This window comes from Pteropus alecto, unplaced genomic scaffold (assembly GCF_000325575.1).
Source record: "Pteropus alecto unplaced genomic scaffold, ASM32557v1 scaffold20, whole genome shotgun sequence".
In the NCBI taxonomy this organism is placed as follows: Eukaryota; Metazoa; Chordata; class Mammalia; order Chiroptera; family Pteropodidae; genus Pteropus; species Pteropus alecto.
In genome coordinates this window covers 27,120,250-27,146,306 of record NW_006436298.1, presented here as the reverse complement: position 1 = coordinate 27,146,306, position 26,057 = coordinate 27,120,250, and the positions used below count along the sequence as shown (strand labels likewise).

Below are 26,057 nucleotides of genomic sequence, written 5' to 3'. Positions count from 1 at the left end.
AGACGAAGTGGACAGAGCTAGGTAATACAGATATATATACTAAATCACATGTATCTACGTATCTGTAATTGTTTCTGTATCTGTCCATCTGTGTAAGATAAACACAAGTTTCTACTGATGTCTCCAACTCTAATCCTGTACTACAGAATTCATCCCAACTTTCCTTTCTTGCTCTTTTATAACTTCCATCTCCAACAGAGAGAAACCTGGCTCCCACAGTCCACCACCCATGTACTTTAACCTCAGTATACAAGTAAAGAAGAAATAAATTACCAGCTAGAATACAATGTTCATATTTAGTATACAGTTCCTATTATATTTAGCCTTATAGTTCTAGTCAAAAAACTGTTTCTCAAGTTACTCAAGTTAGCCTCCTTTCCCTTCGTTATGGTTATAGCATAAATTTGTGATCAAGTTAAATTTATTTGTCCCAGCTTCCATTCCATCCTGGGATCCTTAATCATGCGGATTGGTTTTTCTTAACCTGCATATATTACATTTACTGTGATATATAATTTTATAGGTTTTGACAAATGTATAGAATCATTTATCCTCTATCCCAGTACTGTATAGAAAGATTTCTTCACCCTGAAAGATACAGATCCACTGAATCAGAATTTTCATTTTAACAGAATTCCCAGGAAATTTGTATGCATGTCAAATTCATATGCATCTGTATGAAGCTATTTACCTAATAATAGCTTATTATTTAAGCTATTAGTATCTTGCCATGTTTTAAAATTATAAATTTACTTGAAGAAAGATTATGATCTAAAGGTGATAATAGCCAGGTTTAAATTAAATAGTCAGGAATAAATATATTCAAATTGATGGGGCCATATAGGTATGCAAGTGAAATGGAAGGAAATGGAATTAGGCAAATTATTAGAGTAATGTAATGGGCTATATGGAAGTATACTTATGGAGCTCTTAACTTTGTAATCTTAATGATAAGAAATGATGTAGTTTGGAAAGAAACTTAGAACAAATGTTATATATTTAGCAGTGTGATAGAGAGAAAGGTTTTTACAGAAGTCATAATCTCCCAGTAAAGAAGTGTAAGTTCCCTAATAAAGAGAATGTATTTGACATTCTAGCTTTACAGTTTTTTACCCTGAGGTTTATTCATTATTATGGTGAAGTTTTTTTATGGTTTAGTCCCAGTTGGAGAAATGAGAAAAAAGAAAACATAGCTGAATAAATGCTGCATGTTTTGAGAGATACCCATGAGAGGAGTGTATACCCACCCATGTGATTGGACTGTTAAGAATGACCAGTTTTAGGTAGAGACTCTAGAAATCTATATTGTTCCAGAATCAAGTTCTTATATATGAATGACTGAGAATATTGCTGTTTATATTTGTGAGTATATTATCTGTTACTGATATGAAGTGACAGCTTATTCGAAAAGTCAACTTTAAGTAACTGTTAAATTGCATCCAAAAATTTCTTTAGTGTGAATGGATTAAGTGAGATCTAAGTTATCATTGAGATTAAAATATAGAGACACTCAAAGTTTTTCGACCTAACAGTACTGGCTTCTGGGATCTAATATCTACAGTATCTCTCAGAGTTGAGGCATAAAGCACAAAAATTGTGGGGAACTCTTTTCTTAATGAAAACCATTCTTATTAGCTATTTTACATTTCTCCTGTTGCTGCTTTCAGAAATACAGTTCTCTGTTCTCAGATAGTTATTTTATCATGATAGAGTAACTGCTATGTGCTAGTACCCTAAAGTACTAAAATTTTAGATTCTCCTCTAAAGTCTTTAATTAAGAAAGAGACCTTAAATATTTATGGTATCAGATAGATATGGTAAATACAGAGAGATACAGTCTGCAGTAGTTCAAAGGTAGGAAACAGAAGTTTGATCATAAAACAAATGGTTAATTTCTGTGTCAAGCCCAATATCAGAATGACGTTTAAAAAAATTGTTTTTTTGAGAGATCATTTAAAACCCCAGTAATTGTATGTGTGTTAAAAGTCTTGGCAATGTGACTTTTATAAGGTAAGGCATTTCGATAGGCTTAGGCAAAAAGCAAAGAGTAATTTTTATACCCAGGAAAAATGATGTTAAAAGGTAATAAATACTATGCTGAAAACTTTTTATGTAAAAGAATAAGGACATTGGAAAAGAGTGGCATTATAGTCTAAATTCCCTCAGCTAAGACTATTCTTGTTTTTGTGCTTGAAGTAGATTATTATTTGATGATTGCCATTTGATGCAAGTACTATAGTATGACTGAATTCTGGGTTACATTAATAAAAGGAAGAAGTTTGATCTGAAAGAAGATTTTATGAGGAAAGAAGAGTTACAATTGTTCATGAGTACTCAAAATATAAATCTCTTTATTCCTTTTTTAGTATGTATTTTATACCAGAGGATTGGCCTAGTGTGCAGTAGCTTATATGTCACACTGCACTACATTGGTCATTTCACTTTTTTTACTAAATGACTCAGGACATGGAGGTTGTTCTTATGTGCAGCACACTCCCATGGGTATATGCAGACTTATGAGATGCCAAATTACATATAATTTTGTTAGAAAGTAAAGCATATAGTGCTGGGAACTTTGTATTTTTGTGACAGCGTTCATTAAAGTAATTTAAAAGCATATAAATATTTTAAAAATCTTTTAAAAAAACAAATGGATAATCTTTAAAATTGATCTATTAAATTTAGACATTTATTTTGTTTGTGCTAACTTAAATAGTGTGGTTAATTTTAAGCATATGCAAAAGTAGTGACAACAGTAAAAATGAACCCTCATGTACACATCATCTAGCTTCAAAATATTTTATCTCCTGGCCAATCTAATTTCTAAATTCTACCTACTACCAGTCCCTCCCACTCAATTATTTAAACGATTACTTGAAACATCATATATTTCTACATGAGTTAGACTTCCACATGATAGGTAATACCAATGAGAAAAAAAGTGTTATTAATCTTTACCTACTTGTTATAAGTTATATAATTAGAAGTTTATCATGTCATTAATATAATAAATTGCATTTGTTTTATCGAACTATTAGTGACTTTCAAGTGTATACATGCCCCTATTTCTCATATGATTCCTGAATACGTACTAAACTTTGAATTTATTATCTTTACCTCATATTCAACATGACTAAACCCAGTCATCTTTGATGCTGAATGTTACCCTTCTTAGCACCTATTTCTAGCAGTTTTATTCTCATTTATTCAGTTAGAGACTTTAAGATGAAAGAATCATATGGTACTTTAAGAAAGTTTATAAGAGAATATTGCCTTGGATTGGTGATCTAGAATGCTAAACGGAATTGTTGTGTTTGTTCAGTTCCTAATAAAGCAGTGATACTGTTTTTCAGAACCATACAAGTAGATATATGCTTTCTAGATTTTTCTGAAATCTTTAATAGTTATTTTTGGTTTGTAGCAAAAGATAAAATGGATAACAAATGTTAACATAATGTAATTTTATAGTATATAAAGGTGGTCTGTCTGATCTTAGTTATCTAACTGAACCCTTCTCATTTCCTAAGTGACTTGCTCTAGGCTAATATATTTTAAGTAGTGAGTTGCAACACATTAGAGTATCATGGTCAGGTATATTTTTTAAGTGAAAGTAAATAATGTAAACTAGAATAAAAATACAGTGTTTTTCTTATAGAGTATTATTTCATCAAACTTTTGTTATGTTTTTACATGTGTGCTTACCTGTGTACTGCATCATGATATAAAATATATTTGTTATATAAGTCATGGTTCAGAGAAGGCTAAGTGAAGAAAACATACCAATACTATGTTAAGTGTACAAATTATGAATACAGATGAAGAATCGAAATAAAATTCAAAAACATGAAAGTGCCTCATTTTTAGGATGATAGGAGTGTTTTATTTTAAAATAATATTCTTTTATGTTTGTATCATATATATGTTGTCTCATTGCCCCTCCCCATTCACCCTGTATCCATTTTCTGTTTGTTCTTTTGTATTACGTAACTGTCCCTCTGCTTTTCAATGGCACATGCCTACCCAGCTATAGATTACATTTCTTAGAATCTCTTTCAGCTAGATATGGCCATGTGAGCAGGTTTTGGCCAATGAGAGATGACTAACGTGGAATTTCAATGTCAACTCTTACTATATGTCAGGCAGTATGCTTTACATCTTTTAATCTTCGCAATAATCCTTAAATATGTTTATTATTTCCATGTGGCAGAAACCTGAGCCTCGTCTAATGAGCATACAGATTTAAATATAATTACGAGATGAAAGGGCTCAAAAGCTAGGAGAAAATAAATCAGGTTTGAACTTCAGAACACCATCAAATTAGCCCTGAATTTTCCCACAAGTGTCCGTCAAAAAATTTTTTTCGAAAACTCTCCCAAGAAGTTCTTTTGAGTGGTGTTGACATTTAAGCAGTAGTTAAGGGAGAAGAAAGCAAAGCATAAAGTGAGAATTTAGTGCAGTATGCTTGTTCCTTAGCATAATCAATACAATTCCTTATATACGTGTTTACTGTATTTATCAGTCACACAGTTCTCTGTTATTTCTGTGGAAAATCAGTTTACCTTCTATTAATGTATGATACAGCATTCCTACTCCTCCCCAGAGTCTTAATCCATCTATATACTATTACCCATTAAAAAAAAAGTATTCCAGAAATGGCATAAACTAGAAAGAAAGTCTTTATGTACTAGGGACAAAATAAGTAAATAAATGGATACATTATTTAATAGAATTAAAATGATAAATCATTGATCTAAGACTTTGATACAGGTAGTCTAATTTACATGACATGATTACTCTTTTTTTTTTCTTTAGTGCTACTGTTTTGAGATCTTCTTTCATTCTCAGTACTCCTACACCCACTCCAATATCAGTTTCTTGACCCTTTTGATCTATTCCAAAATTTATCAGTGTCAGTTTCTTTTATTAGTGATCCGATGATCCGATAGTCAGGAGAGCTCTATACAGTTTTTATACTTTCATTGCCACCATTTTTTTAGAAGGTCACTTATTTAATTTAGTCTTCCTTTATGTTCTATTGCAGATTGGTTTTCACTTCCTATGGTTAAAAAGCAAAGAATACTTGAAAGCTTTTTTTCTTTTGTAATATAGAAGAATCTTTGTTTATTCATTTGAGAATACTTCATTCTCATGTATCTAGTATAGGTTTTCTTTAGTTCAAGGGACCAATTTGAGTGGAGAGTTGTGTACAGAGAAAGGAGGTTGCTATTCTGTCATATGCTGGTTTAGACTAATATAGACTCACTCAAGCACTTTCTACCCACGAACAGATGAAAATGCTAAATAAAATAGAGCATAGGGAAAACAAGTAGGTGCATGGCTGAACTTTAAAGAAAACTTTCACATGCCAACAACAAAAGGGAACACAGCAGTAAGAAGCAGTAAGCTCTGAGCAAACATGGTAGCACGGGATATTTTGAGGGATATAGGCCTTCAGGACAGGAGGTTGGGGTTGGGATTGGAACTAATTTGACTAGAGTTAGATCTCTTTAAAGCTGAGACTTTGGAAGGGTATAGAAAAACTGCCTATACGTGCCTTCAAAGACAGTTTTGTTGTTGTTGTGAGGATAAAATGGAATACATTATGAAAATATTTTGGAGGCTGTAAAGAAGTATTTTAAATTTTGTTTTAATTGGAGCGTAAGTGAGAGGCAATAATAAGGGTCAAGCAGATAACAAATAAATGAAACTCTCCAGGTATGAGAAATTTGTTGGGGTTGGGGCACAACAGGTGGCTTGGAGATCATATGCATCATGGAAAGGAACCAGTGCTACTTAGGTACAGATAATTGTGACCATGGTGGGAAGTGAACCCCATGTTTTCAGATTTTTCTGATTCTTCAAAAGAAGCTTTTTAAAATCATTTCCCCCTAATTTTAAATTAAATGACTTGGAGAAAGGAAAAATAGAAAAGAAGAAAAGTAGAAGAAGAGAAACCAAAACCAGTAGGAAAGAAAATTTTGTATGAAAAACTTAGGTTTATGGTGTTTTTGAATAAAAAGCAAAGAAGAGGTAGCATTAATCATTCATTAATTCACAATTATGTGTATTTTCAAAGTCTGTCCAGTAAAACGCTAGAAAGTAGAGATACAGTTGTTGAGTAAAATACTCCTATGCTTATACTAGCTTATGTTAAGCACATACTACTAAATGCTAGGCATTGTTCTAGGTGTCTTATGTAGTAGTCTAGGGGGAGGAGGTCTAGGAAAAGGCCAGTTTGAGAAGTGAAGGATGAGTAGAGTTAGGAGTACTAGGGAAGAAGGTGGGGTGAGGCTTAACAAACTTTCCAGGTAGGCAGAATTGCTTTATACTAAGGTTATAAGGTAAGAAAGCATGGTTGATTCAAGGGCTAAAGGAAATCAGTGAGGCTAGGATACAGAATATAGAGTGGTTTTAAGATGAAGTTGAAGAGGTAGGCAGGCAGAGATCAGATTTTAGTCATTTTATCCCAGGAACAAAGATAAGTCATTAAAACTCTCAAGGTAAGCTTTAGGCTGGCTTCACCACAGGATATGGAATGGGGCCCAGGCATATTCAATTTAAAAAACTGGAGAGGGCTCTTGATGTTAGAGTTTGAGAAGCAAATGGGTAGATATATAGAGTCGTACGTAACATTTTAGTTACATGGAACTCATGAGAAAGTACCATTGATGACAGCTGCACTAAAGCACCTAAAAATGTAACTTGAAAAAACAATTTAAAAATGGATTACATGTCTTTATTATTGAACAGAATATTAATTTTTTCTGGTCACTCAAGTTATTAAAGACATTTGCTTATAATAACCTTGAGGATACTGGGAAAAAATAATGACCTCTATACTAAAAGAACCTGTGCAGATGTAAATTTTGAGAACTTTTTTGATCTTTTTCTTTTGTCAGCTGCAAACTTTGAAGGTAAATCAGAAGGGCCATAAAAGGGGGGTACCTCCTAGCTTGATGAGCCCCCCTGAACAGCCTTCTGGGAAGTACAACCCAACATTTCTGCTTATGTCTCATTTGTCAGAACTTAAGCTGATAGTCACACTTAGTTTCAGGGAGTTTATGCTGTATATTTGTACCAGGTGACCATAACATTAGAATTTATCTTGTTAAAGAGAAGATGACATGCTGAGTTAGGCAGCTAGCAGTTTCTGAGGCAGCTGTTACATACAATTGGTTTTTAATTTCCCTTAATATTTTACCTTTCCAGGTCTCTTCGGAAAAGCTCTATGCAGTTTTTGTATTTCCATCTGTCTAGTCTGTCCATTTTATTGGCCGATTGTATAATAGATACTTTTATTTTTCAAGCTACTGAATGTTTACTTACTTGCCTGTTTCATATTCATTTAGCTTCCGTGGCTTTTAAATTTCCTGGTCTTTGTACCTTTTTACTGCCTGCAAACAAGATTTCACAATATTGAATATTAACGACAAAAGCTTGTGGTATTGGAATAATATTTTTTTCTTATTAACATTTTTACTTTGAACTAATTTCCAATTACAGAAGAGTTACAAGAATAGTACTAAGAACTTGTTTATATACCTTTTGCCAGATTTAACTTTAAAATTTTTGCCACATCTCTATATCTATATATATTTAATATACACAATATATGTAATACATATTTTTTCCTGAATTATTTTAGAGTAGGTTGCAAAAATCATGCCCCTTTACACATTAATACTTCAGTATATCTTTTTTAAGGATAAAGGTATTCTCTTACATAAGCCCTGTATAATTATTAAATTCAGAAAAATTTACACTGAAATAATACTTTAACTTCAGTCTGTATTCCAGTTTGGGCAGTCATCCCAGTCATCTTTCAGTATAGGGTCCGGTCTAAGAGCACATACTGCGTTTGGCTGTCATGTCTTTTTAATCTTTGATTAAAAATCCCTTTAATCTGGAACGGTTCCTCTGTCTTTGTCTTTCATGACATTAGCATTTTGAAGATTATAGGCTAGTCATTTTATACACTGTATTTCTCAGTTTGGGTTTGTCTTGTGTTTGTTTATGATTACATCCAAGTTATGCGTCCTCCTACCCTATGCACTCTGGCTAGAATATGTATAAGTGATGATATGTCTTTCTCAAAGGTATCATGTCTGTAATGTTTGTTCGTCCCTAATAGTGGTTATACTAGTTTTGATCAACAGAACAAGTTGGTTTCTGATTTTTCCACTGTAGTTTCTAATTTTTTACCTATTATAGCTAGTAAGCAATTTTTGAGAAGATACTTTGAGACCATGCAAATGTCTTACTCATCAAACTCTCTTCCTAGGTTTAGCATTTCTTGATGATTCTTGCCCAAACCAGTATTTTCTGTGATGTTTGCAAAATGGAAGTTTTCTAAAACCACTACCCCGTTCATATTTGCCAGTTGGCATTTAGAGTTCTATCAGAGTCCTCATCTGTCTGTCTGTCTATTTACCTACCTACCTGTCATCAGCATGGACTTGAGGAATCCTGTTTTATTTACTAGTTAATAATTTTTGCTCTTTTTTGAAATCAGATTTGGCCAATGGAAGCCCTTTCAAATTGTCTCCTATGCCCTGTTCCTCCCCACCGTCCTTTTGATATGCTCCCATCTTTTTCTTTTTTCTTTTCTTTTAATATTTTGCTTTTGGCACAGCAAGATTGATTAGGTTCCTTCTGTGCCTTCCCTGCCCCAGCCTTAGAATCTGCCGTTTCTCAAAGGACTCCTAGTTTATGTAAGTGTGGAATAATATTTAGAAATCAAGATCTGGGTGCTAAATAATTGTAAATTTAAAGCTTCAAAGAGGATATGCTTACATTTGTTGATAAACAACAAATCAAGAGATACACTGCCATAAATGCAAAAAAATTTATGCAAGGGGCCATTTTTTAGTATCACTATTTGCAATAAAAAAACTGGGAGCAAACATCATCATCATTGAGGGTCAAGTTGAAACTATTTTGTGTCTGCAAAATAGTGTACATAGTTGCATAAAGAAATGGGGGCTGTATCTACTTCTGTGAAATGATCTCCAGGATACAATGTGTGACAGATGCTCCTCAACTTATGATATGATTTAATCTCAGTAAACCTATCGTAAGTGGAAATTAGCATAAGCTGAAAATGCATATAATATGCCCAACCAGTCGAGCATCATAGCTTAGCTTAGTCTACCTTAAAAATGCTTAGAATACTTATATTAGCATTTAGTTGGGCAGTTATCTCACTGCCACTGCCGGGTGTCATACCACATATTGCTAGCCCGAGAAAAGATCAAAATTCAGAATTCGAAGTACAGTTTCTTCCGAATACTTAACATTTTTGTACCATTGTGAAGTTGAAAAATTGTAGGTCAAACCATTGTAAGTGTGAGACCATCTATTACATATAATTTATATAAGTGTAAATATGATTATGAAAGGGGATATAAGCAATCTTATTCATAATTTGCTTGTATTGAAAAAAGGGGAAATAAAACTTTTAAAAATAATTACTAAAAGGGAGAGAGGACATAGTGTAGAGGAGACAAAGATAGAAGCTGGACTTTGACTTTAACTTTTGTAGCTCTCAAGTTGGATCCAAGTAAATAATCAACATTAAATCACTGAATAAAAAGCAGTTTCTAAAAATGAAAGCAAATGACCCCAATTATACCAAATTGATCGCCAGACAGAAATAAATTATTTCAGTTGAATTTATAGCAGTGATTTGATTATGGGAGTATTCCTGAAGGACAAAAAGAATGGTAATTTTAATATTTAGTAATCATATTGTTAGTAATAATGATATTGTTATTTTGAAACTATTATACATCTTTAAGATAAAGCAAATAGTTTTACTAGTGTCATTTGGAACCAAACAACTTCAACCTGAGTGATGCTTAACTATAAAATCAGAGAAGTAAAAATCCTAGAAATATGAATTGAAAATACTAGTATAAATTCTTAATGCATTGTCTCTAAAAATACTAATATCCTAGCTCATTCCATTGGAAAAAAAATCTTAAAAATAATGACTAATCCAGTAGTAACAGGCTCAGCTAGTACTCAGCTTGCAATTTAATTTCCTATTTAAATAAAGCAAGGTTTTTAGGGCTTTTTTGATGAAATGGCAGAGTTACAGTCTGAGGCAAGAAATACACAAGATGAGCCTAGTTCATCTTGTCAAATCAGAAAGTGAGGAAGCTAGCTGTCAAAAGCTACTTTGAAGTCTTTTCAAAAGGATTCAGGAACTAATAAAAGGTTTCCTGTTGACTAAAGATGGGACAATTTGGGCATCCACAGTGATACTGATAATGGATTAAACTAAAACTCATCAAATAATTTTACATCCTTGAGTTCATAATAAGACTTGAAAACAACATAATTTTATCTAAGTACTCATCATAGTAGATTTTCTTTCGTGAGAAAGGTGAAAAAAATTCAGTATTTTTAATCTATAATTTATTACTATTGTACTATAGACATTTAATATAATTAATAAGGATAACTCTTAATTACATACAGATACTTATTTTGTATAAAATGTGTCCCTAGTCCCTGGGCTGCGGGCTGATACTGGTCCGTGGCCTATTAGGAACTGGGCCTCACAGAAGGAGGTGAGCAGTGAGTGAATGACGTTTCATCTGTATTTGTAGATGCTCTTCAGTGCTAGCATCACCGCCTCAGCTCCACCTGAGATCATCAGGCATTAGATTCTCATAGGAGCACTGGTCCCTGGTGCCAAAAAGGTTGGGGACCGTTGAATTGTATATGCATCCATCCAACCATGAGTCATGTATTAAGCTCTTCATTTAGCCCTCAACATACAAAGAGCAACAAGTGAAAACTCTAGAAACATATGGTAGAATACCAAAGGTGTAGGATACAAAAAAACCCAAAATTACAGCGATTACTACGATGTGTTCTCATAGCCAAGATGATAGTATGAATAGGATGTTTGTGGAGTGCTGAGAAAGGATACCTAATTTAATGTTCATTTGAGAATGGAGTCAGGAGATACTTGTTAGAGAAGTACCTGTGAGGTGAGCTCAAGTAGGAATTATATAGTGGGGGGAGAGGGAAGTATTATGCAGAAGTGGAAAGTGGAAAGAGAAACTGGCTCTTAGAGAATTATAAGTAGTTTGCTATCACTAGAACTAAACATTTAAATGGGAAACTGGCAGACACAAATTACTGAAAGGCCTCATAGATCTTTGAACTTTGTTATAGAAACACTGAAGACTTACAAAAGAAATTTACACCACTCTCAGGCTTTTAATCTAGAAATAGAATTATTTTGTTAGGAAGAAGCTTTTTATCTATTTAGCTCAAAATTTTATGTTTGAATATAGATCCGCCCCCCCAACCTGTATACAATTTTCTTTCAATTTTTAGGATTTTCTTTTTAAATAAACAATGTAAAACATTTACGTGGTTCAAAAACTGATGACTTATTTCAATCCGTGTTCCCTCCCTTCCCTTCTCTGTAGGTAGCCATTTTTAACTTAATTGTTGTTTCATGCTACCATTATTGCTTTTTTTTTTTTTAAGTATAAGCAAATATGTATAAATGTTTTCCCCTTATACAAAGGAAGCATACTGTAAACATTGTTTTGTATCTTGTTTTTTTCTTCACTATATCCTGGAGACCACTCTATTGCAGTATATAAGGTGTTTTTTTTACTGATTCTTTATTCTTAATCCTACTAAGATAAATGCTTCATACTTTTAATGTCTAAGATAAAGACATTCTAATAATAAACTTATGCCATTAGAGTAGCCTAGATTCAGGCTATTTGCTTTTATCTCCACGCAGAACTACTTGTGACTAAAGAAAATGAAAGATTCCTACATTCACTTAAGAATTTTGATTTATTAACAAGGAATTTTGACAAGCTGTTCCTTCTGAAAGGCTAATCAAGATATAATTAAGAATATAGGCTCATAATAGGTCTCCAAATTCAGTCATTTAACTACTTTTTAAGTATTTATTGAGCACCCACTTATGAAAGGTGCTATGGTAGATACTCTGGAAAAAATAAACAGTACCCTCAAGAAGCTGATAGGCAAATAAAGTGATACCGCTTTGGCCTAGTTCTTTCCTAAAGATTAGTTCAACTGCACTTTCTTCTAAATGTTCCCCTGTTATTGTACCAACTTGGTTATATCTTCAGTGCTCGCCATACACCTGGATCAATTATCTTAAACATAACACAGAATGGTATTTATTGATTGACACGATGGTCTCTCCATACCAGGCTAGAAGTTTTTTTAATGTTAAAGACTGTCTCATCTTAGTCTTCCCAGTGCCTAACATGATAGTTCTCAGTAAAGTTTATTGAATAAGTGAAAGATGTCTCTTACATAGTGGGTTGAAGGAGAAATGAAATAGTGTGTCAGGAAAAATATCTAATTTAATTTTTGCTGAAATTTCTCTCAAGGGACCCAAGTAAAATATGGAAAGCTTTTTGTTTTTAAATTAAAAGGCACTTTGTCGTTTTTGGATCTCAGGACCATGTGATCAGAGGGTAGACGTGGCAAAAATGATTTTGATAATCAGAGCCTCTAAGAGACATATTTTTACCATTTCTATGAAGAAAAAGTCCACTAGATTTCCAGATTTTAAAAATATGCATATATTTGTTTACCCTTTAAGCATTTTGGTTTATACCTAACTTTTGGAATCAAAGGTCTTCTTGCATATTTTTAGGTCTGTATTTTCATGTAGAAACTATTAACTCCTTGCTTTAGAAAAGGAGAAATTATTTTTAGAAAGGAATTATTTTTAATATTGCAGTCTATTTTTATAGAGTAATACCTCCATCTGGTGGTTTTTCTGAAAATTACAGCAGAGGATGTGAAGCTTGAGTTTTCTACATATACTTAAACTACCTCTTGTTCCTCATAAAGCCAGATAAAATAACATCAAAAGCTGTCTACCATGTGTATCAAAAATTTAATGCCCAAGTTTTCAACAAGTCAAATGTGAATACCACGTGACCACATTGCTTTGAGGATAATAATACTTTAAACAATCTACTGTTTAGTTCAGACCATGTCTAGACTTCCCTGTACTGAAAATTAGTAATAGAGAAAATGATACTTTCTCAACTATTAATTGCTTTCAGGTATGTGAACGTGTATAGAAGTTAAGAAGATCATGAGAATTTGCTGTTATTTCAGATTTATTACTGTAGAACCATGACAGAATCAATGATTTCTCAGAGAAGTAATTACTGATTTGATTTTTTAATACATTGTATTTTATCATAGCCTAATTATAACAAATTATATTTCCCTGGAATGATAGAACATAAACTTGAAGTAGAAACTAAATATAAATTTATTTTCTACCTGTATGAGAATTTTCAACATGTTTTTTAACCTTTCCTTCATATAATTTCTACTTTAGATTTACCACAGCTAAAAGCCTTTTAAGGATATTCCTGTGGCTTAAACTTCCCAAGTTTCTAGCCCAGGATTTTGTACTTGGTATACTATGCTCATTGTCTTGGAGGAAGATTGTGATCCGATTGCTTATGTTTTAGCCCAAACTATTCAAAATCTATTAACCATGCCAGTTATTACTATAGTAAACACTAATTCCTTTTTCTATTTGTTTAGCTATAGAAGATTGAAATATGAAATAATGTTTAATGATTTGGGACTCTCTGCTGACTTTTAAGAAAAATTCAGTTCCTAATGAATTTTGTTTGAAATCTGTTTATTTTCAAATTGTAGCCAGTCGGATGATGATTCTGGGTCAGCCTCAGGCTCGGGATCCGGTTCGAGTTCTGGAAGCAGTAGTGATGGAAGCAGTAGCCAGTCAGGTAGCAGTGACTCTGACTCTGGATCTGAATCGGGCACTCAGTCAGAGTCTGAGTCAGACACTTCACGAGAGAACAAAGTTCAAGCAAAACCACCGAAAGTTGATGGAGCTGAGGTAATAAATAAAGAATCTAATGAAAGGTAGATTTCTTGTATTGCTTTGGGAAAATTTATAACATTAATTCATAGCATTCTTAATCTAGCTTTTAGAAAACATTAATTTTAAATGTTAAAATTTACTTTCAGTGATTCTTAAACTTCTGGTTAAATAGTTGAGAATAATTGACTTGGAAGAGAAGCAGTCTGTAACTATAAAACAGCAAGTACCAAATAAACACATACAATTAAACCCTTTTCTTCGACTTTCTGAGGCAGAAATGTGTTTCATAAATATTTGATGTCTCACAGGTAAAATTAAAGGCTTCGTGAGGTCTTTATTTAATCTTACAGTGTCTAATCTTTGCTTTCAAGATCATCAAAGGAAATACTTTATTGCTATAGCAGGAAAACTCTGCTTTCCTAAAGGTGGTAGAATAGGCTAAGGGACATTCTGTTTGTAAAAAGCTACTACAAGATTTACTAAAACTTGTCTACACCTCATAATAGTATACAGTAGTGTTACTTAGGGTACCAGTCATGATAAGATTCTTGGGCCAGAATAGAAATCAACACATAGTTTCCATCATGGAGAAAATATTACTACCAAAAAATAAAAATTGAAAGTCAGCAGAACTAAAATTGTGCTTAGTGACATGGTTAATTTACATTCTGACTCAAGCTCTTCATCTTCATCTCACACCAATTAAAAAAAAATAAGTAGCCACACTTTGAGTAAAACTGGTGTCTCATATTATCACTTTGTTTTTGAAAATAATATTTGTAACACCAAAGGGCATGTTGATTAATATTATCTACGAAGCTCACAAATTTTTTATATGCAACTAAAGCTCAACATTTTATATTAATTATATTGCATTAATGTTGTATTGCATATAATGTAAAGAAGATAGTGTTAATTTATTATTTGGAGGCACTGCTTTTCAATAAATTAACCTCTTTTCAGCTTTATCAAAACTTTATCCTTCACTGGTTCATATTTCTATTATAGTTTTGGAAATCTAGCCCTAGTATTCTGGCTGTTCAGAGATCTGCAATGCTCAAGAAGCAGCAGCAGCAGCAGCAGCAGCAGCAGCAACAACAACAACATCAAGCTTCATCTAATAGTGGATCAGAAGAGGTGAGTTTTCATTATGAACACTATTATTTTAAAAGTAGACATGCTCAATCATTAAAGTAGGTGGGTACTTATGAAATTAATTAGAAGCGTTACATTTTTAAAAAATAGGAAATAATGATATTTAAATATATTTATCAAGAGTCTTGAAGAATAGACATACTTTAACCAGTAATTCCACTTTTAGAGATTGATCCAAAACAGGAGGTAGAAATTTGTGTGCATTGGCTCATCAGAGCAAAACTAGAAGTAAACTAGATGTGAATACTAGGAAAATAGACATAGACAAACACATCTATGCACAAATATATGAAGAAATATTGTATTTAAGTCATATTTGTACAGGTTAACAGAATTCTCAACGTACTTTTAAAAGAATAGGCTACAGCTGTAAACAGTGTAGTTCCTGTGTGTGTATGAGTACATATACACATGTGTTTGCACAGAAACATTGAAGAACTGTATTAAAACATATCCAGTAGGAAAGAAAAACATTAAAATTCGATGTACCAATAATTAGGGTTTCCTTTCAAGGCCATACTAGGCAACAATAATGATCTCCAGAGATGATAGACATTTTTTTAAAATTGCAGTTGACATTCAATATTTTATTAGTTTCAGGTGTACACCATAGCGATTAGATGTTGACGTAACTTATGAGGTGATGATCTGGATAAATCTAGTACCCACTTGGCATCATACATAGTTATAATTGCCTATATTCCCAATGCTTTACATCCCTGTCACTATTTTGTAACTGCTAATCTGTACTTCTTAATCCTTTCATCTTTTTTACTCAGCTCCCCCCTCCCCAATCCGAAAACCATCAAAATGTTCTCTATATCTGTGAGTTTGTTTCTGTTTTGATTGTTCATTTGTTTTTTAGATTTCACATATAAGTGAAAGAAATCATTTGGTACTTGTCTTTTTCTGTCTGACTTTTTTCACTTAGCATAGTTCCATCCATGTTGTTGCAAATGGTAAAACTTCATTCTTTTTTATGGCTGAGCAGTATTTCATTGTACATATGTACCCACATCTTCTTTATCCAGTTGTCTATAGATGGACTTTTAGGTTGCTTCCATATTTTGGCTATTTGTGAAATGTTCTTCTTTGTCTCTTGTTATAGTCTTTGTTTTAAAGTCTATAACTTTATAGACTTTATATAAGTATTGCTACTCCTGCTTTTTTTTATTTGCAAGGTATTTCATTTCCATTTGCGTGATATATCTTTTTCATCTCCTTACTTTCTGTCTGTGTGTCTTTCAATCTCAAGTTCAGTTCTTTTGTAGGCAGCATTTTGTGTGAGTCTTGTTTTCTTCTCCATTCAGCTTTTGATGGGAGCATTTACCTCATTTGCATTTAAAGTAACTGTTGATAGGTATATAGTTATTGGCATTTTATTATATTTTTTACCTTTTTTTCCCTTCTTAAAGAAGTTCCTTTAACTTTTCTTGTAATAATGGTTTGGTGGTGATGAACTCTTTTAGCTTTTTCTTGTCTGGGAAGCTCTTTATCTGTCCTTCAATTCAAAATGATAGCTTTGCTGGGTAGAGTAAACTTGGTTGTAGGTCCTTTCTTTTTATCACTTTGAATAGTTCATGCCAATCTTTTCTGGACTGCAAAGTTTCTGTTGAGAAATCAGCTGACTATCTTATGAGAAGTTCTTGTATGATTTTAAAGTTTTAAACAAAATGCTGACATTGTAATATTTACCTAATTTCACTGGCTGTGTTATAAATTTCCAATAAAAGCGATATTAATAACTTTGTGTGCTGATGGTATAATTATAACAAAAAACATGGGAGAAAAAAGTTTTTACAGTTACTGTTATTAGCAAAGTGAACGTGAGTATGGCAACAGAAATTTGACGTCGTGGTTAAATTGTAATCATTAATAATATTAATTTTATTATTATTTTTTCTACAGGATTCCTCTAGCAGTGAAGATTCTGATGACTCATCAAGTGAGGCCAAAAGGAAAAAGCATAAAGAGTATGTCACTTTATTCAACTGATAATTTACTTTCATATCAGGAAAATTCTAATGATTTTGTATTTCATTCTTTATGAGAAATTGTTGCCATAAGTGGACTTTTGTAAATTCTTGGTTCATGGCATTTTATTAGGTTAATTTAAACCATTAATTCTTAACATTTATATTTCTATGTTGACTTGAAGTTTTTGTGCCACTCATTTATCTCCTATAATATGTCACCGCTACATCTCTCCTATATATTTTTAAAACTTTAAAGATCTGCTTATTCATGTCAGGAAATCTAAACTTCGGGAACTTATATAGGAGTGTAAGGGACCAGGTGATGATGGATTTGGGGCGATTCAGTTAATATATATCCAGTTAATAGTTATCCTTACTATTCATCTGCAAAGAAATTTACTTCCTTTGTAGAACTCATTTAGGAACTCAGTATAATTTCCTAAAGCTCTTGACCTAGAAAGTTTTAAGAGTACTTTGAGTAAAAGTTTTAAGAGTACTTTGAGTAAAAGGTTCTCAATTCAGATACTTAGATGGTTTGAGTTTTTTTCTCTCATTTATCAAAATCATTGTTCAGTTTTATTATCTCTTATATTTTGATTGTCTTTGATATTTGTCTCTTTCACTTTAGTGTGTCTAGCTTTGAATTTGTTGTTTATATATTTCACTTTATGTAATCTTAATTTAATGCATCTTTAATATGAAGACTCGTATCTTTTACTGGTTTCTGAAAATTCATTCGTATCTCTGGACATTTTCTCTCTGTACATTTGGTAACATTTATATTGTATCTGTCTTGGATCATGTATGTTGTGTTTATCTGTTGTATCATCCATCATATCCTCCATGAATCTTACTGTATCATGTTTTTTGTTTCTTTATTGCTGTGCTACAGTCTGGCTAATTTCCTCAGATGAGTCTTCTTGTTTACTAAGTACATTTTCAAATACTATGTCTCATCAGCTATTTAACTCTTCCTCCAAGTTAGTAATTTCTAAACTCAGCATGAGTACAAACAAAGAATATTTTTAAAAACGAGTAATTTCGGATGATGGACAGACTTGCTTGGATCTAAAAATCATTATAATTTATATTATTAAAAATATAAAATGGAGACCTTTTTATGTGTCCTGCCTATTGCTACTTCTGATGAGTAAACTCTGAAAAGATCTCAAGATACTAAAAAAGATTTGTTTCTCTGTTTTTATCATAAACCAGATTTTATCATATGTACTTGCTTATGTAACTGTTAACATAGTCATCGATGTAAGAGGTAGAGAGCAATGGTGTAGAAGCGGTAGCTGTGAACAGGATAATAGTGCCTATGTAAAGACAATGTGTATTTTTCACTTGAAGTTTATATTATAGCACAATATTAACATGTGCATTCAGTATTTTTTCTGTACACGTTGATTGGAATTAGACTGAATAGACTAAAAATGGTAATAAAGATAGTCATTGAATATTAAGATGGACTGATTTTTTAAAAACATTTTTCTGTACTGTATTTTAAGCTTCTTAATGAACATGTGCTATTTTTAAATAATCAGTTTGAAGGGAATAATTTTTTAAATCACGATCTCCAAAAATTAAAACAAAAGGTATTTGAATCTTTTTTTTTTTTGAGAGGTCAAGTATAATTACACAAGATTTTCAAAATTAAACCCTATGACTCTTTAAATTAATATACTATGTTTTCATCTATAGTGATAATCAAAATAACTTTTGCTTTTTTGCCATTCATTGAGGTATAAACTAAATAATTAACAAAACTCTGGAGTTGTGGGAGAAATCTAGGAAAAATATCTTCCAGCATTTCTCTTTTTCTACAGACATTTAAATATTTTTAGTATGGGTGAAAGCAACAATATTTTTAATATAAACTATAATGTAATTTAGTTTATTTGGTTATTTTTGTGTTTTATCAGACAAAAATTGCTATATGATGTAAGTAGAAATAAACATACTTTATGTATTTTATATACAGTGAAGATTGGCAAATGTCTGGGTCGGGAACTCCATCTCAGTCTGGTTCAGATTCAGAATCTGAAGAAGAAAGAGATAAAAGCAGTTGTGATGAAACAGAGTCTGATTATGAACCAAAAAACAAAGTTAAAAGCAGAAAACCTCAAAATAGGTAAGTATAGTATGTTCTCAGTTTGATGAGGAAAATTGTTGGTAATAGAAGCTATTCATTCTTTTTGCATATAATTTCTCAAATCTGGTCTTATGCCACTGTTCCTATAAAACACCTCTCCCCCTGGTCTTCCCTAGGTCTAAGTCAAAAAATGGGAAGAAGATTCTTGGACAAAAAAAGAGACAGATTGATTCATCTGAGGAAGAGGATGATGAAGAAGATTATGATAATGATAAAAGAAGTTCTCGTCGCCAGGCAACTGTCAATGTTAGCTATAAGGAAGACGAAGAAATGAAAACAGATTCTGATGACCTACTTGAAGTCTGTGGAGAGGATGTTCCTCAACCTGAGGAAGAAGAATTTGAAACTATAGAACGATTTATGGATTGTCGGATTGGGAGAAAAGGAGGTATTTTTTTTTTTTTTTTTTTCAATTCATTGGTGGTTTCAATAATACTAGAAGAATAAATAAAGTACTTCTTAAAGATGTTTGAATATTGAAAGTCAAGAGGGTAGATTAGATTTTCTTCTGTTTTACTTATTTACTGTAAAATATACTTTGCTTAGCTTGAGTATTTTTTTTTTTCCAGAAAATACCCATCTGACGTCATTTCATATATTGCATGTAATTAGAAAATTTTTAGCCTGTGTATTTTCAGTTTTTCTGATGCTATTCTTATATAGTAGTTATTTGGGGACTTTGAATTTCACAAATGGTTTGGTTTTTAAAAATATTTTAAAATTTTATCTCAAATATATAGGTTATTTTTAGTTACCTTGCAGTGCGTTTTTCTCCCTTTCTGTTTTGAGATATAATTGACAATACAGCTTTGTATACATTTGAAGTGGGGACAACATAATGACTCACATGTATTGTGAAATAATTACCACAATAAGTTTAGGCAACATTCATCTCATATAGATACAGTTTTAGAAAAAGGAATTTATCTCTTGTGTTGAGAACTTTTAGAATCTACTGTCTTGGTAATTTTTCAAATATACCATACAGCAATGTTAACTGTAGCCATGTTGTACATCACATCCCCAGTACTTATTTCTCTTATAATTGGAATTTTGAACCTTTTGATAGCTTTAATCATATTCCTTCCACCTCTGGTAACTATAAATCTAATCCCTTTTTCTGTGAGTTTTTTAAAGATTTCTTATATGAGGTTATACAGTATTTGTCTTTCTCCATCTTACCTATTTCATTTAGCACAAAGCCATCAAAGGCCATCCATGTTGTCACAAATAGTAGGATTTCCTTCTCTTTTATAGCTGAATAATATTCTGTTGTGTATATTTGTGTGTGTGTATATATGCATGTGTGTATATGTATATGTATATATACGCACACACACCACAACTTCTTTATTCATTTATATGTTGGTGAACACTTGGTTGTTTCCATGTGTTGGCTATTGTAAATAATGTTGCAGTGAACATGGGAATCTAGATATCCCTTTGACATAGTGATTTCATGCATTTTTCAGTTTATTTGGCTATTTTTATATTTTATCAGAAAATTTTAATTTTTTTACATAATTTTAAATTATTTTAGTTTCTAATTATCAGTCTCCCAATTATCAATTATTGTAAATTGCTGTATGCTCTTAGGTATGCCACTGTGTTGACCTTGTTTTTTCTAATTTTAAAACTGAAGGGATTAAATGATATTAAATCTTTCTGTTCTAAAATTCTGAATGTGTAATATAGCTTCACATAAATTCTTGAGCCCTGACACTTTCCTTATTTAAGGGAGCATATATTTTTCTGTTCATGTTCTTGAATTTTTGAGTTGAAAGGAAGTAATTCTATAACAGAAATTACAGAGAATGTATTGTGCTTTCTTTTTCAGCTACTGGTGCTACTACAACCATCTATGCAGTTGAAGCAGATGGTGACCCAAATGCAGGATTTGAAAAAAACAAGGAACCAGGAGAAATCCAGTATTTAATTAAATGGAAAGGATGGTCCCATATTCACAATACTTGGGAGACAGAAGAAACCCTTAAGCAGCAGAACGTTAGAGGAATGAAAAAATTGGATAATTATAAGAAGAAAGATCAGGAAACAAAAAGATGGTAAATGTTTTATACTTATTTTTTTATAGATCAAAGCTTTTTCATTGTTAAGGAATACCTTGTAGGAATCAAACTTAAAATAACTATTTATATCCTTATTTGTATTTTATCTCAAGGTAAAACCTCTTCAGAATAGCCATACCTAAATCTCTCCTTGATAACAGTCACATAGAATGTGTCTCATATATTATTAATTTTTAAAGTTAAAAATTAATGATGCTTTATTTCTGTTTCAATTTCTTTATTTAAACTGGCTCACATGATAAGTGGCAAAATGGGAGATTTTTGGCTGCTGATAGTGTTTGGGGGAATGGGTTATTTAGGGAAGATTCTGAAGTCTATTCCTGGATTTAATAATCTTTCAGGTTGAAAAATGCTTCTCCAGAAGATGTGGAATATTATAATTGCCAGCAAGAACTTACAGATGATCTACATAAACAGTATCAAATAGTGGAGCGAATAATTGGTTAGTAAGAAATGATTCTAATTAAACTTTTATCTTTTCATGCTTGAAAGGATCTGAAAAAAATCTTAAATTTAACACATATCAAATACAGTAGCTTGCTCTTACTGTAATAGAGTATTGTAAATCAGATGACTGATTTTTACTTGTGTTATTTTTACTACTTATTATTCCTTAGATAAGATTCAGTGTAAAAAAAATAACAAAATATCTGATTTTTCTCACAGCTCATTCCAATCAAAAGTCAGCAGCTGGTTATCCTGATTATTATTGCAAATGGCAGGGCCTTCCATACTCAGAGTGCAGCTGGGAGGATGGTGCTCTCATTTCCAAAAAGTTTCAAGCATGTATAGATGAGTATTTTAGCAGGAATCAATCAAAAACCACTCCTTTTAAAGATTGCAAAGTGAGTAGTATTTGACATTTTTAATTATTGAAAATGTATTTATGCATCATAAATATTACAAGCCCAGATAGAAAGTTAGATCCTGATTTCAGATAGGCTAAGGAAGAGAACTGCTCGGTTGGTAGGTCTTAACAGGAAATGATGTTCCTGTAATTACTATGGCCTTGGTGAGCAAAACCATGTCAGAAAGATATACTGAATGGGTGGTATTGTGGTGAATAAGTTAGGGATACCAAATAGGGAAAATTCCTTGGAAACTTGATATATGTTATTGATTTAAAAGGTAGCAACTATTTTCTTTGAAGGCAAGAGAGGAAAATAGGGAGGTACCCATAAGAAAGTATCCAGGACTATCTTGCTTGATATATCTTTGTACTTTAACTTATTATTAATAATTTTTAGGGTATAAATGCCACTGGAATTGGTTTTCTTATTACAAGATCAAACTAAGCTCATAATGGTAATGTAGAAATCAGAAATGAAATGAGAAGTTAAAGCCAGTTTTATGTTTTATTTCTAGGTCAGGGTGGAGCACTGGTTAAAATGAATGAATTTAACATAGCTGCTGCTTGTGGAATACATGAGACCCAAATATTTTAGCAGGAACTTAACTTATCTCTTTAATTTTTTTTTATTAAAAAAAGAGGGCAAAATATTTCACTGTACATTCTTGTAATAGAAAATAGTCTTTGAATCCTCAGATATATTTTGAGTCATAGAATTTCTGAGCTTGATTTGAGATGAAATTTCAAAATTTATGGTAAAGGCCGAGATTTTCATCTTTTAATGTAATTTCTTGCATTTAATAATTTTTCATGTTAACATTTATTTCTATCGAAGGTATTAAAACAAAGGCCAAGATTTGTAGCCCTAAAGAAGCAGCCATCCTATATTGGAGGACATGAGGGTTTAGAATTAAGAGATTATCAACTGAATGGTTTAAATTGGCTTGCTCACTCTTGGTGCAAGTAAGTATATTTTAAGTCATCTGTTTAATTTGAGAGGCTAAGAATTTTACAAATATAGGATTTGGAAAAGATTTTTATCAACATAAAGGATAAGACCCTTTTGTATTTATATGTGAGTCTTTGAATTTCCTTGTATATAAATAATATTTATTACATACTAAGAAAATCCAGTGGAATTGTGAGTTTAATCTGATTGTCTCAGCACTTAAAGTTATTATTGAACTTAAAATCAGAATATAAATACATTCCTATCACATACTAGTCCTGTATTATTTCTAATACCCATTTAGCCCTCCATGTTTTTCCTTCTTTCTACGTCCCTTGATCCATTATTGGCAATATAAGATGACCTTAGGGTGCAATTTATTTTTTAACTTTATTATAGCTATAGTTTTTTCTGCTATATGTTCTTCCTGCTTACTTTTTACTTAATATATCTGGACTCTACTACTTATAGATGAATTGGCTACATAATTGATTAAAGATAATACTGTCAATCTTTAAGCTTCTTCTGGTCTAAAATGGTAAACTCCACTTTTCTTACACTATTACAAAGGCCTTTACACTTACTATTTATAGCAAATAAAAGTGGTATATTGTATATTAATAGCTATCAGATTGATTTTATTTAACTGTAAAAACTTGTACATAGACTATGTAAAAAGTTTTCTTTGTAAATTTGAATCTTTATTCCATACATGATTTTTGTTTTTAATTTTTTAGAGGAAATAGTTGTATACTTGCTGATGAAATGGGCCTTGGAAAAACAATACAGACGATCTCATTTCTGAACTATTTGTTTCATGAACATCAATTATATGGACCTTTTCTATTAGTAGTACCACTCTCTACTCTTACTTCCTGGCAAAGGGAAATTCAGACATGGGCTTCTCAAATGAATGCTGTGGTTTATTTAGGTGACATTAACAGCAGAAACATGGTAAGTTGTTTCTTCACAAATTTAGAAATCTGGGCTTACTTGTCTTTGAGGACAAGGATTTTATTTGTCTTTATAGTCTTAGTTTGTAGCATAGAACTTGCCACAAAGTAAGTGCACGATACATTTTTAATTGTCTGTACTAAATTTTTGGTTTAGTGTTACATATATATATCTATATATATGTATGTATGTATGTATGTATATTTTCTTATGGAAAGTTTCAAATATACACAAAATCAGACAGAAGAGTATAATAGACCTCCTTGTGTGCCTATCTCCATCTTTACAATTTGAACTCATTGTCAGTTTTGTTTCATCTGTACCTCTATATGGTCCCTTCCTCCCAATTATTATGAAGCAAACCTCAGATATCATTTTCATCCATAAATGTTATTAAATGAGTTAATCACTAGTGTTTTGTTAATGTCTTTCATTGAAAAGTGTATAGTATTAAAAACATGTCTGCTTTACTTTTTATAGGAGATTTTGATATGTGGTATTTATATCTTACGATATGGTCAATTTAGCTTGCTGGACTATATAAAGAATAACTTACACTTATTACATAAACATAAGTTTTGTGTGTTATGAATGGATTTAATTTTAGATATTCAAGTAAAAGTATACTTTTCTTAATCTGTATCTTAAAATTATCTTTAAAATTTCTTGATAGATAAGAACTCATGAATGGATGCATCCCCAGACCAAACGGTTAAAATTTAATATACTGTTAACAACTTATGAAATTTTATTGAAGGATAAGGTATGTTTTACTTATATTTTTCTGATTGATACCAGTTTTTCCTTTACAAAAGTGTAGGTGGGATGAGAAGATAAGTTAAATTATGGGTCAGCAAACTACAGCTTGTAAGTCAAATCTGGCTTATTTTTAATTACCATTGAACTAAGAATGATATTTACAGTTTTTAAAAGGTTGTAAAAACAAATCAAAGAATATGCGAGAGACCACCATACATTTGTCTACAAAGCCTAAAATATTTATTGTCTGGCTCTTTACATAAAAGTTTGCCAACTTCTGACTTAACATGAAACTAGTTAGACGTAGCATCTGTTGATTTATAAAAGGGGGAAGATAGATAGCTAACAGTATTAAACTACTACTGGGTGAAGCACTGCTAAATGTGCTTCACCCAGTAGTAGTTTAATACTGTTAGCTATACAGATATTGTCTTATTTAATTCTTTAAAGTTAATATCTCAAGTTAGTTCCCATCTACTTTGCAAGATATTGCTATCTCTACTGGAAAAAATTTAAGTCTCAGGTTAAAGAACTTGCCTGAGTTCATATAACCATTAAGTGGCAGAATCAGGCTTGTCTCTGTTTTAAGTCAGAGTCCCATATTTATGTATTAGAAATCTATAGTTCATAGAAATCATCAATGAATTATACCTAAACTTGGAGTAGGACATTGTTCTAAATTTATATCATGTTTCTTGGAACCAAAGTGACATTAATAGAGGCTTATACTAGACTTAGGCCAAACATTTTGTAAAATTTTTAAATAATACTATTGTTTTTCTTCCTTTATTTCCACTATATAAGCTAGTAAAAACTTTCACTTGGTATTATGCCCTGTTTTCTAATTGCTAAATTAGTCATGGAAGGAACTTTATTTTACATGTTGAACTACTTGATTTGAGTATTCCACTAAGTCTTGAAATAATGTAATTTTTATTTGAAAATTAGACAGAAGTTTGTTTTTAATTTTAATTTGCCTCATTCTAATAATTTGAATTTAGGTCAAATGAAAAAACTAAATTTGAGTTCAGTTTTTCTCTCTAAATATTAACTGTGTTCTGTTCTTTTTAAGGCATTCCTTGGAGGTCTTAATTGGGCATTTATAGGTGTAGATGAAGCACATCGATTAAAGAATGATGACTCTCTTCTATATAAAACTTTAATAGACTTTAAGTCCAATCACCGTCTCCTTATCACTGGAACTCCTCTACAAAATTCCCTCAAAGAGCTCTGGTCTTTGCTTCATTTTATTATGCCAGAAAAGTAAGATAATATGGGATATACAGT

General features: G+C 31.8%; 1 protein-coding gene across 2 annotated transcripts in view; it reads left to right on the top strand.

Annotated features, from left to right (window-relative positions):
• Positions 1-26,057, top strand: part of CHD1 (chromodomain helicase DNA binding protein 1) — a 67,853-nt gene that overhangs the window by 5,640 nt on the left and 36,156 nt on the right. For both annotated transcript variants that reach the window (XM_006913244.3, XM_025047713.1), the window contains exons 2-13: positions 13,699-13,900; positions 14,894-15,022; positions 16,949-17,013; positions 19,001-19,150; positions 19,288-19,559; positions 21,009-21,234; positions 21,600-21,700; positions 21,925-22,103; positions 22,944-23,071; positions 23,795-24,011; positions 24,685-24,774; positions 25,843-26,033. In XM_006913244.3, coding sequence (XP_006913306.1) covers positions 13,699-13,900; positions 14,894-15,022; positions 16,949-17,013; positions 19,001-19,150; positions 19,288-19,559; positions 21,009-21,234; positions 21,600-21,700; positions 21,925-22,103; positions 22,944-23,071; positions 23,795-24,011; positions 24,685-24,774; positions 25,843-26,033 — 1,950 coding nt within the window. The remainder of the gene's footprint in view (positions 1-13,698; positions 13,901-14,893; positions 15,023-16,948; positions 17,014-19,000; positions 19,151-19,287; positions 19,560-21,008; positions 21,235-21,599; positions 21,701-21,924; positions 22,104-22,943; positions 23,072-23,794; positions 24,012-24,684; positions 24,775-25,842; positions 26,034-26,057) is intronic.